General features: G+C 40.8%; 2 protein-coding genes across 2 annotated transcripts; one reads left to right on the top strand and one right to left on the bottom strand.

Moving 5' to 3' along the window:
- Positions 1-292: 292 nt before the first annotated feature.
- On the top strand, positions 293-2,286 carry timm8a (translocase of inner mitochondrial membrane 8 homolog A (yeast)). Its single transcript, XM_020706421.3, has 2 exons — positions 293-540; positions 1,986-2,286. Exons 1-2 carry the CDS (start codon positions 430-432, stop codon positions 2,145-2,147), a joined length of 273 nt encoding a protein of 90 aa, XP_020562080.1. The 5' UTR covers positions 293-429; the 3' UTR covers positions 2,148-2,286.
- A 288-nt stretch (positions 2,287-2,574) lies between these two features.
- On the bottom strand, positions 2,575-8,832 carry zgc:101583 (magnesium transporter NIPA2). Its single transcript, XM_004073067.4, has 6 exons — positions 8,727-8,832; positions 8,394-8,526; positions 8,085-8,141; positions 7,809-7,899; positions 7,567-7,727; positions 2,575-4,786 (listed from the first exon to the last, which is right to left on the bottom strand). Exons 2-6 carry the CDS (start codon positions 8,524-8,526, stop codon positions 4,152-4,154), a joined length of 1,077 nt encoding a protein of 358 aa, XP_004073115.1. The 5' UTR covers positions 8,727-8,832; the 3' UTR covers positions 2,575-4,151.
- Between the last annotated feature and the right edge of the window lie 7,123 nt (positions 8,833-15,955).

Below are 15,955 nucleotides of genomic sequence, written 5' to 3'. Positions count from 1 at the left end.
ATATAAATTTTTAGAGAAATTGGTGATCAATAATAACCAAATAAATCAATCACATACGGAAATAAATACGTAAATAAAAATAGAAATGCGTGAGTTAACTTGTGTCATACAAAAGACTTTGAGATGTTAACCGTTTTTTGAGCCTTTTTATTTATTGAAGCGGGATCAATTTGAATATTGCTACAGTTCAAATTTCAGTAAGAAGAATCCTGTTTTTTTGTTAGCAAATTTAATTTTGTGAATATGAAATTTAGCAATATATAAACGTTGACCGCTTACGTATGCGGCCCCACAAACGCGTTGTGTGATTGGCTGAATCACTTCCGGCTTCCCGTCGTTCATTCACACACGTGAAGGTCAGCAAACTCGGCAACATATTTCTATAATTAATATAAAGAATAGAGCTACAACAACATATTTGAAGAAACTATGGACGGGCAAGGAGCAACCGCTGACCCTCAGCTTCAACATTTCATCGAAATCGAGTCTCAGAAGCAGAGGTTTCAGCAGCTTGTGCATCAAATGACGGAGGTTTGCTGGGTAAGCAGAGCTTTTCGACAGCGCACCCGTTTGCATCTAAAACAGCAATAAAACAGAAGCAGGAAACGTTTGTGAAGTTTTGTTTAAAGGTTTATTTTAGATGTTGACCTTTGGTGTTTGTGTATAACCTAACGTGATCCCGCGTTTTAGGCAAATACCGGTCCGTTTGTGAACTCGGAGAGAACGTCATCGCCGTGCACGTTTTCCAGGTTCAGATGTTGTTTTGATAAAGCTTTATTGTTCTCTGCTTGTAACAAAAAGCCCCAAATAAAACAAGAGTTAATTTCTTGTGGAGAACATTGTTTATCTTATTTAACCGGAAGTGGACGTATATAAAAAAAAACAGGTATATGTCTTGAACTACCATTTAGACGTTGTTAGTCAAACGATATTTAATTACCATTGATATATTACTAATTTATAGTCATGTATATTGATTATATATGTATATCGATGTTAATTACGGTTTAATCAAGTATGTGACGTTCATCCCTGGCAATGGGGAGCTTATGGTTTACAGTTATGCCCATTAGTCAATAAATGGTCTGAATCCTTGCAGATATATTTATATAAAAGTTTTAAAATGATACTTGTTCCTATCAGATCCTTTGCTGTATGTCAAAAAGGTGTAGTACAATGTGTTTGTCCAGTAAAGGAAAAGTTGTGCATTTCTATTTTAGAAACAAAAAGGAAATCTAAATTTGTGTAACTATAGACTCTTAGATATTGGCACATTTCAGCTATTGGCCACAGCTGCAGGGGAAAACTATATCGGCCCACCCCTAGCTAGGATGGTTCGAGGATTCTCGCAATACTAGGAAAGGACTGTCCTAAAATATATCTTATTTTGAATTGGTCACTCTGATGAGAACTGTGTTTTTAACACGTTCTTGTGGTGTTTTTCTGATGACAATGGAAAACCATAAAGGAAAATTTATTAAGCTTGAAATTGCATTTTTGAGTGTTTTTTTTTTTTTTTTTTTTAATCATTGGGAATCTGGAGCAAACAAAAAATTGCAGTTGGAAAAAGCTTGTATTTGTGACATAGAAGCTACAATCGGCAAGCTAGAATTATACTCTATTTTGATGCATCCACCTGTAGACGGCTAGTTCCATATGTTGATGACTTCATGTTGTTGGTGTCTTACACTTTTTTGCTTTAAAAGCTGACATTAATCCATTCAAATGCAATAATGGTCATTACGACCTATCAGCCCAAGCTAAAACATCGTTTTCAGTCATAAAATAAAAAATTGTGTTCCGTAACAATCCCTACAATTGTATAGTTGAGCGTTGTGTGTACACTTATAAATAATCAGACAAAATTCTGTTTTGTTGAAGGTACATATATAAATTCTTAAAGGCACTATGCCTTACAGTTAGTGGTGGTAATACAGCTTAAAAAGTCTTTCTTTATTCTTAACATGTATGTTGTGTGTCTCCAGGAAAAGTGCATGGACAAACCTGGGCCCAAACTAGACTCCAGGACGGAATCGTGTTTTGTGAACTGCGTGGAGCGATTCATAGACACCAGCCAGTTTATTCTCAACAGATTGGAACAGACTCAGAGGGGCAAGGGCGGGTTCTCGGACAGCATGTTAGAATAAAATGTGTCGCTGAAAGGACGAGGAGGTTCACGCACATCTGCAGCTTCTGAGTGAAGCTGTTGACCCTGATGGATCTCACAACTAAGAAAGAAGGAGAACTTTAGGGTTTATTTCTGTCAAAAGTGCCTGAGACTAACACCAAGCATGGAGTCGTACATAAATGTAGTGTTGTCCTCTGCTGGTATGGAAGTATTGCTTGGACTGGGGTGTCCTGGCAGCTGTGTCAGCTGAAGAATTCAAGTAAAGTAACAGTTCGAGCTATGTTGTTACTATCCACTGGCAGAGGGACACATCTGGGAACTTTTGGATATCGAGGACTTTACCACAAACCAGGACTCCTTCACGGGTTGACCGAACCGTGTGCACACACCCTGAAGGATCTGAGCTGTACATGCAATAAAGAAATGTCTGTCCATCCACCAGAAAATTGTTTTCAATAGTTTTTACTAACAAGACCTTAAACAAACAAACCTAAAACAGGAAGATATTGTTTAATGAACTGGTTTACCCCAAAAAAAAACAGATTAGTTTGGGCTGGAGACAAAAAATCTTGACCAAACTGAATTGATCTTCACTTTACAGAATGCAAAATCCCTCCATGGACTGATTTTTACCTTCAGGGTCATTTCTTTCATTTCTGAGGAGAAAAGCAGCAGCTTTATTTTGAGGTTGAAACGAAACGGATGCAAATTGCCCCTAAGCCCAGTTTACTTAACAATGCAATAATAAATTAAAACTGATCACTGAACAAACAAAGTTTTTGAAGAAAATTCCAAAACAAATATCAAACTGTGACATTGTGAATGTGTATCCAGAGTTTTTTAGCAGTCCTTTTAGCAGTGCTTTAAAATGACTGACAGGCTTCAGTGCTGCTGAGGAAATCTCACCAAACAGGAGCACAGATCTGCAAAACTATGAAGTATTTACTTTCAGAAGCAGAAGGCACTATCTGGTTTTGAGAGGTAAAAGTTAAATGTTAAAATTTTTCGTTCATACACAAACAAATGCAAAATGATAGACATTCATTTTGGGATAAATTATACTCAGTATTTTTGGTCTGTAAAGAGAACAATATAAAACAATTTTTTGAAATAAGTAATAAGTAGGTGTGGCGTAAAGCTGCACACTGGTCATGTGACACTCGTTCAACAACTCGGGTTCTTGAACGCGTGTCAGTATATCCTATGGTCTCCATACTGGAGAAGCAGAAAGGAACTTCTTTTTCTCCAGTTTACTAGTGGATATCCACCACCTACAGTTGAAAGAGGCTTGGAGTGAAATGTTGAAGTGGTGGAAATCTCTTAAATCTTGCTCCAGGCTTTTTCTTTCACAGCTCTATTCCGATATATGAAAGACTAGGGCACAAATCACAATCCATACGTCACTACCAAATCCGAATGGATTTGGATTTGATTGGTCAAAATTTAACCTGGTTTAACCCTTGTGCTATCTTATATGACCCCACCCTTACATTGACGGGTTCTCCCTACCATGACAAAGGTGGATAAAGGTGGAAAGATTTCATGTAATCCATGGACACCAGTGAACATCACAAATCATCGAAGAAAAAAGGTTACAATATTAACCTTTTATTACATGAAAAAAGGTTCAGGACCTTAGGAGTTGGGTCATCTAGACCCACTAGACAGTGCGCTGAACCTTTTTTCTTCAATGATTTGTGATCTTCACTGGTGTCCATGCATTACATGAAATCTTTCCACCTTTATCCACCTTTGTCATGGTAGGGAGAACATGTCAATGAAAGGGTGGGGTCATCTAAGATAGCACAAGGGTTACTCTGCTTTTCCTAGCGATTTTGAGACCCCTTTCGCTTGCCATACATTGTGAAGGTAGTTTAAAGGCTAACTTTTGATAGCTTTGGTTGTCCAGCGTACTCTGCACACAGAAATAATATTAATAAATTAGTCACTAAGTTTTTATGTTCATTAAAGCTTCAGATTTTTTTTTTTGTGGGGACGATGAGAGCCTGAGAACCTTCTCTTCTCAGGCTGTACTCTGATGCTGTCTCCACCCGCCGTTCAGGCGTCCAGACTTGGACAACCCGGCTTCCCCCTCCGTTTCCAGATCGCGGCTAGAGAGAGTCTCATATGGCTGCTGACCCCGTGAAAAGTCTCGAGGATCCTTCTGCAGATAAAGAGGGAGGGAGTTCCAATGGAATGGGATGTCCTTGAAGGCATGGAGGAGGAATATTCCTAGAATGATGGTGAGGAATCCACTGATCGTTCCAACGACTCCGTCTGCAGTCATACGCAGCCACTCTTTGAAGAGGATGGCCGAGCAAGCCATGACGGATGTCGTGAAGAAGACGTAGTAGATTGGGGTGACGATGGAGGTGTTGAAGATGTCGAGGGCTCTGTTCAGGTAATTAATCTGAACGCTAACACAGATGACCAGGCAGATGACCAAGGACCAGAAGAGGGGTTCCTTCAGCACCGCTGTCCCAGAAAACAGCTCTTTGATGCCAATGCCCAGCCCCTTCACGCAAGACACGGAGAGTGAACCAATCACAGAGCAGATCAGGATGTAGACCAGCACGTTCTTCTGGCCAAACCGTGGAGCCACGGCGAAGATGAGGACCAAGCTGCTTCCCACAACACAAACAGCAAACACAATGAAACCTGAAAAGAAGACTCCAGATTATTTCACCAATCAAAAAAATACGGTTCATCGTGTCACTGTGGCCCACATTGGACAACAAGATCTATTAAAAATGTCTCTAAAAATATTCCCATGAAAAATGGATTGTGCTTTTGAATCATTTACAAACACAAACTATTGAAACAGGCCTAGATAAAAGCAATTGTATTCCTATTTTTTTGGGATTACTTTTGGGTGACCTTTTTTTTATATGCACATCTTATGTGACTTTTTTCACCTGTTAGCAGGTAAAGTGATCTACTTTCATGGAGCAAACTGCTTCAAGTGTTTCAGGTCTGAAAAGTATCTTCTGTAGACGGGGTGTTTCAGGAAGTTCAACAGGATTTAGATCAAAGCTTGTAAAGGGGCGTTTCAGGACGCAGCAGCCCCTCATTGTATGGAAGTTCACCTTTCACAAACACACTGTTTTGCAGATTTTTCAGTGCATGCCAGCCATGTTTATCCCTTGTGCTATCCTAGGCACTTTAACATTGGGAGTTGGGTCATCTAGACCCACTAGACAGTGCGCTAAACCTTTTTTCTTCAGTGATTTGTGATCTTCACTGGTGTCCATGGATTACATGAAATCTTTCCACCTTTATCCACCTTTGTCATGGTAGGGAGAACACGTCAATGTAAGGGTGGGGTCATCTAAGATAGCTCAAGGGTTAATTAATCAAAGTATTTATTGACATGGTATTGTGTTCCTCGTCCTGATTGGGTGTAGAGAACTGTCAATCTTCTCGCCGTTTGTCCTGTACAGCATGCGTTCAGCAGTTTTTTTTTGTTTTTTTTACTGGACTTCTTTTACTATGAAGGTTTGAACTTTGAGAGTCTTTACGAGAGAGAAAAGTATGAAAATGTTCATGTCTGTCTGAGAAACGTATAAAGTGTGTCGTGGGGAGTTTACCAGCCCCAAAACATCTATTATTGTAAAACATATTTTATTTATCGCAGATTATTCTTGGCGAAAAAAGGACCGCTGTAGTCTAGAGTTTTGTTCTTAGTCAATTTTGGAGGTTATCAGTGTTTTGGGTTTCTATGCTGTTGGTAGACCTATGATCAGACGGAAACCAAGCTTTCTGACACTAGCCAGCACATTTCCCTCCTGATTGCTTTGATAGTGTTGATAATTAAATGTATCCTGCAAATTCAAGACACTGCGCAGCAACACAGTCTCAGAACTATCACACCATCCTGTTCTATAGCAATTTAATTTTTGTATCCATGCACACTGATGTGCCTTTTCAAACATCTCATCTGGTCAAACAATTTTTTATGAAGGACAGTAAAGGCATATCTATCTATCTATCTATCTATCTATCTATCTATCAATCATTCTTCCACAAGCTTTAGAGAATGCCGTTTCTTTTTGCGGTCAATACCAGTCCAGCTTTTTTTTTATAATTTTGGTTTCAACAATGGTGTCTACGTAGTTCTTTTTCATGAAATCCACATTGATTCAGAGGCAGACGGTGCGATCTAACACTTTTGAGTTTGAACGGAATGTCTTTGAAGGTAGTTCTGGGCTCCTGAACAGGAAGTCTGTAGTAACAGAAACATCAAGCTGCTTGAACTCACATGCTTATCTGTGATAGTCTCTAATCTTCTAAATGTCTTCTGTGGCAGTTATCCTTTAGAAAAAATGTAAACAGTTTGACTATGGGAGCAGCAGGTGGATCTTTTGAGTAGCATAAACGATGGTGTCAAACTTCAAATCTGTCAGTTTGCCCTGTTTTAAATTATGACAGAAAGCACATATATTTCTCAGGAGAAAACTATTAAAGTCCGACTCTGATGAACATGTTTTTTTTTGCTGTGCTTAACATGTTCTTGTGGCATTTTTCCAATGATGAAGGATATTTATAAAGAAAACTAAGCTTTAAACTGCATTTCTGAGTATTTCTTTATTAAACTCGTTGTAAATCAGGAGCAGGAACCAGAAAAATTCCAGTTTGAAAAAGAGCTTATTTGTGACGTAGAAAAAACACTAGGCGGCCCACAAGCTCCCTGCGATGCTGTATTCTGATACATCCACTTGCATACGGCTAGATTCATGTACGTCTGGCTCAAAGCTGCGCGACTAAATAGCTCCAATATTGCTCGCGGTTTTTTTTGCATCGCTAATGTTAGGTTGGGAGTGCGAGGGGCTTTAAGATGGGTGATGGGAAGTGGGGGGCAGGCTTAATTGGCGGCAAAACAGTCCCGCCCACCACTGAGAGGTGAATTTCTAATGAACTCATCCAGGAACCGTCTCCGTGGAAACAACACAGGTCTTTTGATTTTGGCTAAAAACTGCATCATCATCATAACTAAAAGATCACTGGGAACACTTTGAAAATAGATCAAAAGATGATTGGAGTTAGACTTTAAAGAAAAATAAATATAAGTTATTACCTAATGACATCAGTCACTTTTGCTCATTTAAAAGCTTTTGTAACCCTTGTGCTATCCTAGGCACTTTAACATTGGGAGTTGGGTCATCTAGACCCACTAGACAGTGCTCTGAACCTTTTTTCTTCAATGATTTGTGATCTTCACTGGTGTCCATGGATTACATTAAATCTTTCCACCTTCATCCACCTTTGTCATGGTAGGAAGAACACGTCAAAGTAAGGGTGGGGTCATCTAAGATAGCACAAGGGTTAATTAATCAAAGTATTTATTGACATGGTATTGTGTTCCTCGTCCTGATTGGGTGTAGAGAACTGTCAATCTTCTCCCCAACAGTTGTTTTCTACACCTGCTGCTATAGTCATACCTGGGTCTTTAAGTTTCTCGGCCATGGCAGTAAGTGACCCAACCTCTTCTTCCTGTGGAGCATGGATCACCATGACCGTGGAGCCCAGGATGCACAACAAACAGCCGACCTTCCCATGAATGTTCAGCTGCTCATTTAGAAAGTACGTAGAGAGGACTGCACTGCAGGAAGACCAAATGTTTGGAGACTCAGGGCATTAAAATGCTGTCTGCTGTCCATGAGTACAACCTGAAACTAGTTACCTAACGAGTACACTCAGTGCTCCGAGGGGGGTCACCAGGGTGGCCGGTGCAAACGCGTAAGCAGCAAAGTTGGCTGCTTCTCCAACTCCCACTGACAAACAAAGAAATGCAACACGATTCAAGGCATTTTCCTTCTCAACCCACAAATGCAAATAATAGCGCTCGCTGGAGGCGTTCGTAGGTCAGTGGCAGTGCTGTGGGTTCTGCAAAGACCACAGTGTGTCTGAGCCTGGAGGGGAGGGGCTCCAGCAGCTATACCATAAATCATAGACTTACTTGAAATGAGTCCAGCCCACCACAACCATTCTTTAAGATAGGCATGTCCCCCCTGACCTATAGGGAGACAGAAAATAAAAAATAGATTTTTATTGTGACAAAAATTGAATTTGCTGCATATTTAATCAAATATTATGAGATAATATAACAAAAATGTGTTTGTTTATAAGAAACTTTTTTGTTTGTTTTAGGAAAAAACTTTCAGGAGCTTAAGTGAATCGATCAGGGTCCAACTCGGAAGTATGCGGAGCCTGCAGCCTCTCGGCGTTAACGGGCTCCGGCGGTTCCGGAAGAAGCGCCTCTCCTCACCTGCTCGCATCGAGCCCTTGCTGGCCAATCGCAACAGGCCTTTCTTTTTCAGGATGAAGCTGGCTCCGATAAAAGCGCTGGAGCTGACGGCCAAAGACAGGCCGATGTAGAAGTTCACGCGGTTCCCCTCCATCTGCCGCAAAACAGGGGATCGGATGAATAAAACACACCGAAAAGTTTCCTAAAAGTCATGCAACAGGCACGAGAAATCACATGACAGGCTGAGTCAGCCCCCGCTTTGAACCCGCTTCAGATCTGATCAGAGAAACTACAAAAAAGGACATATGTATGATTTAAAAGATGGATTCAAAGTACAGGTAAATCGTAGCTCACCGTTAGCCTGTGGAAAATCTTTCTTTAGTAGCGTCTACCCCATCTGAGCAAACTGCAGACAACAAAGCTGCTGATTGGCTGCCTGTCATCCGCCACTTCCGGATGTGTATTTGTAGGGGCGTGGCTTAGGAAATGCCTCATCATTGATGACTGTGTGTTGTTTTCTTAATTTCCCCTTCCCTCTTTATCTAGAATATATAAGCACATCACACTAATAAACAACAAAGCAGAGTATAACGATTTCTTAAATGAATATGATAAATTATTAAACTGTATTTTGTGAGGAAACTTTGTGAAGGACGTCAAATGACAGGTTTACTACCAAAATAAGAGACATCTTCAAGCTCAGACTAAACATGATTAAAGACAAATTTGGTGCTTGTACCAATAAATGAACAGGTATTTTTATAACTGTATTCACTAATCAGACCCTAATTCAGTCAGAGTAATCCTGGAGTATTGATTTATCCCAAACAGATCAGATCCTGTCTCTTTGCAAGAAGGTAGTACACTGCAAGTATCCGAGTCTACTTTAACCCTTGTGCTATCCTAGGCACTTTAACGTTGGGAGTTGGGTCATGTAGACCCAATAGCCAGTTCTCTGAACCTTTTTTCTTCAATGATTTGTGAACCTCTCCGGTGTCCATGGATTACATGAAATCTTTCCACCTTTATCCACCTTTGTCATGGTAGGGAGAACACGTCAATGTAAGGGTGGGGTCATCTAAGATAGCACAAGGGTTACACCATGGTGTGGTAAGTAACGGAATACTTCTAGCGACTAAATTGGAACATTTTAAATTAACTGTACATAGATAGTATATAAAAAGTAAACTTCAAGTATACTGCCTCACTTTTAGTATAGACCAAGTCTACTTGTAGAACACTTAATCGGACCACTTTTTGCAAAGTCTTGTAGCAACTTTTTAACAATTGTATTTCAGTGGCTATTAATACTGATAGTAATACTAATAATTGTACTGTTCTAGTAAAAACAACAACCAAGCATATTATTTTTGTACATATAATCAAATTCACTTGAAACATTTTATTTTTTCAGAGAACGTTTTGATAGACGTTAGTTATGGCCCGCAGCAGTCATAGACTGCAAGCACCATATTGTAACTGCTATGAGGGTCGAACACTCAAAAAGGTCCAAAACGTCAAAAACGCGTGTAAACACCAATAAATTAGGTCAAAAGTCGCCCAAAGCACAAAACGACACAAAAATGGTGTAACGCAACAACAACACACACACACACACAACACCACCGCACAAATGTCAAAATTGTAGTTGCAAAAATGACGACAAAACCCCAAAAAAGCCCTCAAAGGACGGGTATACACAAATCCGCCGCAAAATCTACGGGCGGCGCCACATTGGCCATCGCCATTACTGCGTGGCTGTGGACTGTGACTTACCGTTGCCCTCTATTGGATTTTCAATGAAAGCATTTCTCACGCGAATATGACAGGTGACAGGTAGATAAACAATGGCAAAGGAAAGGGGAGATTAGGTAGATGACGTCAGGCAGGGGCCAAAATTGACCGATGCAGGTAATTTAATGACAAGATAATGTATTAAGGCGTGTATTAATTGATGACAGCCATATAACCGAACGCTATCATTACTAGCTGTGTTGCTAATATGTTCATTATCTTGCAAAGAACTAAAACTCGACTAGTTGTAGTAAAATAAATGTTTTTACAGGTATCCAGGATTATTTTATTAATCGCCTGGCATGTGATGAGCTTCAGAACGCAAACCTACAGGGCACTGATTGAAGGGCAGAATTACATGAGCTCCGGGTGGATTGGCCAAATAATACACTCCATTGCAGATGACATCATCACATTAAAAGGCGTTGTGAGGTTTTCACAGGCAGTGAACTCGTACCATAATGAATGTGTCAGTAACCACACAGAGAGAAGATGGCAAAGTTCTGGAAGTAGTGTGTGACTGCATGGTCAGCCGAGGAAAGTGTTGTAGTCATACAGCAGGGCTCCTGTACAAAATTTAAGATGCTTCAGCAAGAGGGTTCATAGGTTTGGCCTGCACAGACACAGCATGTGCCTGGAACCAGTCTACTTGTGACAATGTAGTGCCAGAGACAGTGGAAAATATGCAAACCCAACACCCAAAGTGTATGAGTGTCATTTCTACTGCATTTGATACAGATGACAATGTACTTGCACATTTTTCTGCACCCGATATGATTGGATTATCTATGGTTCCTGGAACCATTTTACATCATGTTTTGACTGCTCAAGCACAGACTGTACACTCAGAAATAGGTCCACCAAAAGAGCACACATTGTGTGCAGAACAGAAATGTACTAGTACACACTAGCTACTAGGTATGGTCAACAAGCTGAGCCTTTGGCTAGACATTGTTTTGAAGAGACAACAGGGCTTACAGTGCAGACTACAGGCCTATTTGTGCATGATCAAGAAAACTAGCTTGGTGCCAGTCTCGATGGAATAATTGACACTGATACTATTCTTGAGATTAAGTGTCCCACATCAAAAAAACTTGAGGCACATGGTGGCAGTCTATTAAAAATGATAGAATCAAACAAATATGATGTTAGAATGATTGATGGCAAGTACACTCTGAGGGAAACAGCATCTGGGTCAGGATACTACTATCAGGTCCAGGTGGCAATGCACTGTGCAAAAAAAAGGAATTGTAAGTTCATGGTGTGGACCCCAAATGAACATGTGATCTTAGATGTACCTTACAACAAAGAGTGGACAATGAGCAAAATCTGCCACCTTAAGAGTGTGTACTTTCAGTATCTGCTGCCAGCAGTAGCAACAAGAATTGAACATGGGGTTATGAAAATTTGTGGGCTTAAGTAGTTAGTAATATGATTAATGAGCATATGACAAAAGGAGTAATACACACATCAAGAGTTAAGTATTTGTTCATTGTTTAAAACATTACATGTTAGTTATCCACACTGCATTGCTATGGTAACTTACTACGCATCAAGAGTTTGACATTTCTTCACAATTTAAACATGTACAACCATCTACATTGTGGTTTGAAACAGTTGGTTGCTTTGTTGAACTTTTTGTTCAAATAAAAAGTAATATTTGGTATACTGTGACCTTCCTTGGTCTCAAAATTAATAACCACATCACACACACTCACTCATACTTCAGGTGTTTCCTTTTTTTATTCAGTGCTGTTACGGATTAACAGAGGCTGCAAATTACATAGCCCTGCACAAATACTTACAATCTCATCAACACTTTGCAACCTACCAGAGATAACATGACATAAAATCTTAAAACCTTTCAGTCTTCGAATTGCTCGCTCAATGTGAATTCTGACATTTGCTAAGCGACGTGTGTGTCACGGTGCCTGTCAGCTCACCTCCCCCTCCCTCAACTCCTGCACCTGCTCTGCTGATTGGAACCAGCTGACCTTCATCTCCTCATCACCCTGCCGGCCTTCTTAAGGGATCTTCTCATCAGAATTCAGCGCCAGTTCGTTATACTCACTCCGGTGCTTATGTCTGGCCTTTTAGTATCTACCTTCCAAGCTAAGTTATTTGACTCACCACGCTCTGCATTATCCTTCAGGTTCCCTCACCACTGGTCTCGCTGGTTTCATCATCCTGAGCTCTCCACCGCGCCCCTCGCTGGTCCCGCCGTCCTCGGCATCCACGTCCTGCCTCAAGCTGGTCCCGCCGTCCTCGGCGTCCACGTCCTGCCTCAAGCTGGTTCCGTCGTCCTCGGCGTCCACGTCCTGCCCCAAATTGGTTTCGGCGTCCACGCCTCGCCTTACGCCCGTCCCAAGAACTATAAGTCTCCATCCGAAGAGGATTCGACCACAAAACTTTGTAAAAATAAACCTCTTCTAACCCACATCTCGGATCGTGAGTTACTTCCGGGTTTCAGCGTCTGGGTCAGTCACGTCTACGACGTCAGCCATGACAGTGTGGATGTTACCTCATGTCCAGATAACTCCTTACGTCCACGTGTGAATGCAGGAAGAGCTAGACTTACACCTGGAGGCAAAATATCCTTGATGGTGAATCCACGATCTGCCAAGGTCTCATCACCAGGGATCAGGTGATGAAAAAAACCACTGTTCTTTGTGATAAAATTATCACTGGCCCTTCCACCAAAAAGTTTTGATACAAACATAACATATCCATTGGGGGCTATACAGTATAGGAGTTTGTATGTGTTGTGATGTTTGTAATTGCTGTAAGTTTGTGATCTTTTTCTTAAGTTCTTTGGCCTTTGTACAAAGACCTCAGTGCAGTCAATGATGCATGTGGCTTTAGGATAATTTTTGTTAAATGTCTTGGGCCTGATTCTGTTCAGCGTGTCCCTGGGCAACCAAACAATCACCTTTTCCCTCATAAACCTTGCAAGGATTGGTCTCCAAAATGTAAATATTTCAGATGCAGTGGTTCTACTTCTACTCGTCTACATGCTGCCTTGATGTGTTACCCACTAGATTTCTAAAGTCTGTCCTGAACAGTGTGTTGCCATCAATTACTCAAATAGTCAACATGTCTCTTCAATCTGGAATATTTCCAGAGGCCTTAAAAACTGCAGTCATTAAACCTCTCCTGAAGAAAAGCGGTCTTGATCCCACTGTACTGAATAATTACAGACCTATCTCTAATCTGCCATTTTTAGGAAAAGTCCTTGAAAAAGTTGTCTACCAACAGCTCACTGATTTTCTCTTATTAAACAATTCATTTGATGTTTTCCAGTCAGGTTTTAGACCCCATCATAGCACAGAAACTGCTCTTATCAAGGTAACCAACGACATCCGCCTGAACACTGATGATGGCAAAGTCACTGTCTTAATCCTGCTAGACCTGAGTGCTGCCTTTGATACTGTTGATCATGGGATCCTTTTGCACAGACTCCAAGACTGATCTCTGGATCTGCCCTAAGTTGGCTCAAGTCTTATCTGGAAGACAGGAAATATTTTGTTGAAATTGGGAGTTGTGTCTCAGACTACATGGCCTTGACTTGTGGTGTTCCCCAGGGATCGATCCTGGGACCCCTTCTGTTCAACCTCTACATGCTGCCACTAGGGCAGTTAATACGCAGTAATAACATATCTTATCACAACTATGCAGATGAGACTCAGATCTATGTGTCACTGACAACAGGTGAATATGGGCCGGTGGATTCACTCAGCCACTGCCTCCAACAGATCAGTGCGTGGATGCAGAACAACTTTCTCCAGCTAAACTCAAACAAGACCGAAGTTATTATTTTTGGCCCACAGAAACAAAGAGAAATTGTCAGCAGCTACCTTCATTCTCTGTCTTTTAAACCCTCAAATCAAGTCAGAAATCTAGGGGTAATCATGGACTCTGACCTGAACTTTAACAGCCATATCAAGTCAGTAACATCAGCGGCATTTTACCATCTGAAAAACATTGCCAAAATCAAAAACATAGTGTCAAAGCCTGACCTGGAGATACTTATTCATGCATTTGTCTCCAGTAGGTTAGACTACTGTAACGGCCTGCTCACCGGCCTGTCCAAACGAGCTGTAAAACAGCTTCAGTACATCCAGAATGCTGCTGCTCGAGTCCTGACCAGAACCAGGAAGTATGATCACATTAGTCCTGTGCTCAGGTCTCTGCACTGGCTCCCTGTACCTCAAAGAATAGACTTCAAAGCAGCTCTGCTTGTGTACAAGTCTCTCCATGGCCGAGCACCAAAGTACATCTCTGACATGTTAGTGCCATATGAACCATCTCGTAGTCTGAGGACCTCAGGGACCGGCCTCCTGTTGATTCCCAGAGTCAGAACTAAACAAGGGGAATCAGCGTTTCAATATTCTGCAGCTAAAATCTGGAACAGCCTCCCTGAAGTCGTAAGACAGGCGTCTCCTGTGTTCATGTTCAAATCTAGACTTAAAACATTTCTGTTTAGCCGTGTATATGACTGAAAGGTCCTATCTGCACTTTTCTTTCCTTTCCTTCCTTTATTTTTAAATCAATTTTCAATTATTATAATTATTATTATTTTTTTTTTTTTCTTTTAAAGTAAATTTTACGTTGATTATTTCTATGATGTATTGTGATTTTAACGCATTTTTCTGTTTTGTGAAGAGCCTTGAATTACTTTGTGTACGAATTGTGCTATACAAATAAACTTGCCTTGCCTTGCCTACTTACTCCAAATTGTTTACCCAAGTCAGTGAACAATAAACCCAAACGGAGTCTTATTAAAACAAACAAAAATTGTTCATGGACAGCCAATTTGGTATCAAGTGGTTGTGAGCAAAAAGTCAAAACGACTCGCAAAAGTAGCCAGAAACTGTCAGCACATAAACCTGTATAAAATATAAAGTCTTTGTTATTTAAATTTATCACTGACACTGATGGCGTTGGATCAGTCTGAGTGCCACAGTCCTTCATCGGCTTGTTACCGCAGCTGAAACTGTAGTTGCGGTCCATGTGATCTGGCCACCGGATTCCAACATCATGTGTTTGCAGAGGCAAATTTTCCAAATTTGCCTCTGCAAACTGTGATGCCTCTGTGATGCAATAATATGTCTCTGCTAAGAGACCTACTTACACGACAATCATAGCCCATGAACAACACAGGATATGGATTTTCTCTTGTGGGTTGTCCGTCAGGAAAATGTATCCCACACACCTTAGAGTGAAACATAAATATACATACATTGGTTGTTGTAAATACTTCTGAAATACTTTGCACATGCACAATTCCATTTTACCATCCTATTTATTAATCCCTGGAGGGGGTTTACATATAATATTGTTCTTTTTTGTGATGTAAGGGGCCAAATTGTTGTTTATCCCCATCCTGTTTAGTCTCCTGTTGTAATTGGGCTTTACATTTAGTCTTTTACAAAGTCTAAAGTCTTTACATTAGCATTGTTAGCATATTTAGCATAATTATCAAATGCAGCTTTGACTAGCCTTGATCAAAGTTGGGCGTTGTTGAGGGCAGTGAGGGCGGTAATGGCGGTGAGGGTTGTGAGGACGGCGGTGGTGCGTAGAGTTAGCCGTGGAAGGCGGGTTGCGTCTGCGGGCCATACAACGCCGCTTGCGGCTTTAATTCTCTCTGTATTTTCTGCCTCGTTTGTTAACTGATTAAAGCATGAAGACAGTCATAAGATGTACACATTTGGAGCACCTCAGCTTATTTAGATGGGAAAATTGAAAGCTGTGAAGAATATTTTTGTCAAGTCTTAGAGAAGAGATAGAAA

The sequence above is a fragment of the Oryzias latipes genome, chromosome 10 (genome assembly GCF_053564925.1).
Source record: "Oryzias latipes strain Hd-rR chromosome 10, Olatipes_Hd-rR_3.1".
In the NCBI taxonomy this organism is placed as follows: Eukaryota; Metazoa; Chordata; class Actinopteri; order Beloniformes; family Adrianichthyidae; genus Oryzias; species Oryzias latipes.
This window is presented reverse-complemented; position numbering and strand designations above follow the sequence as displayed.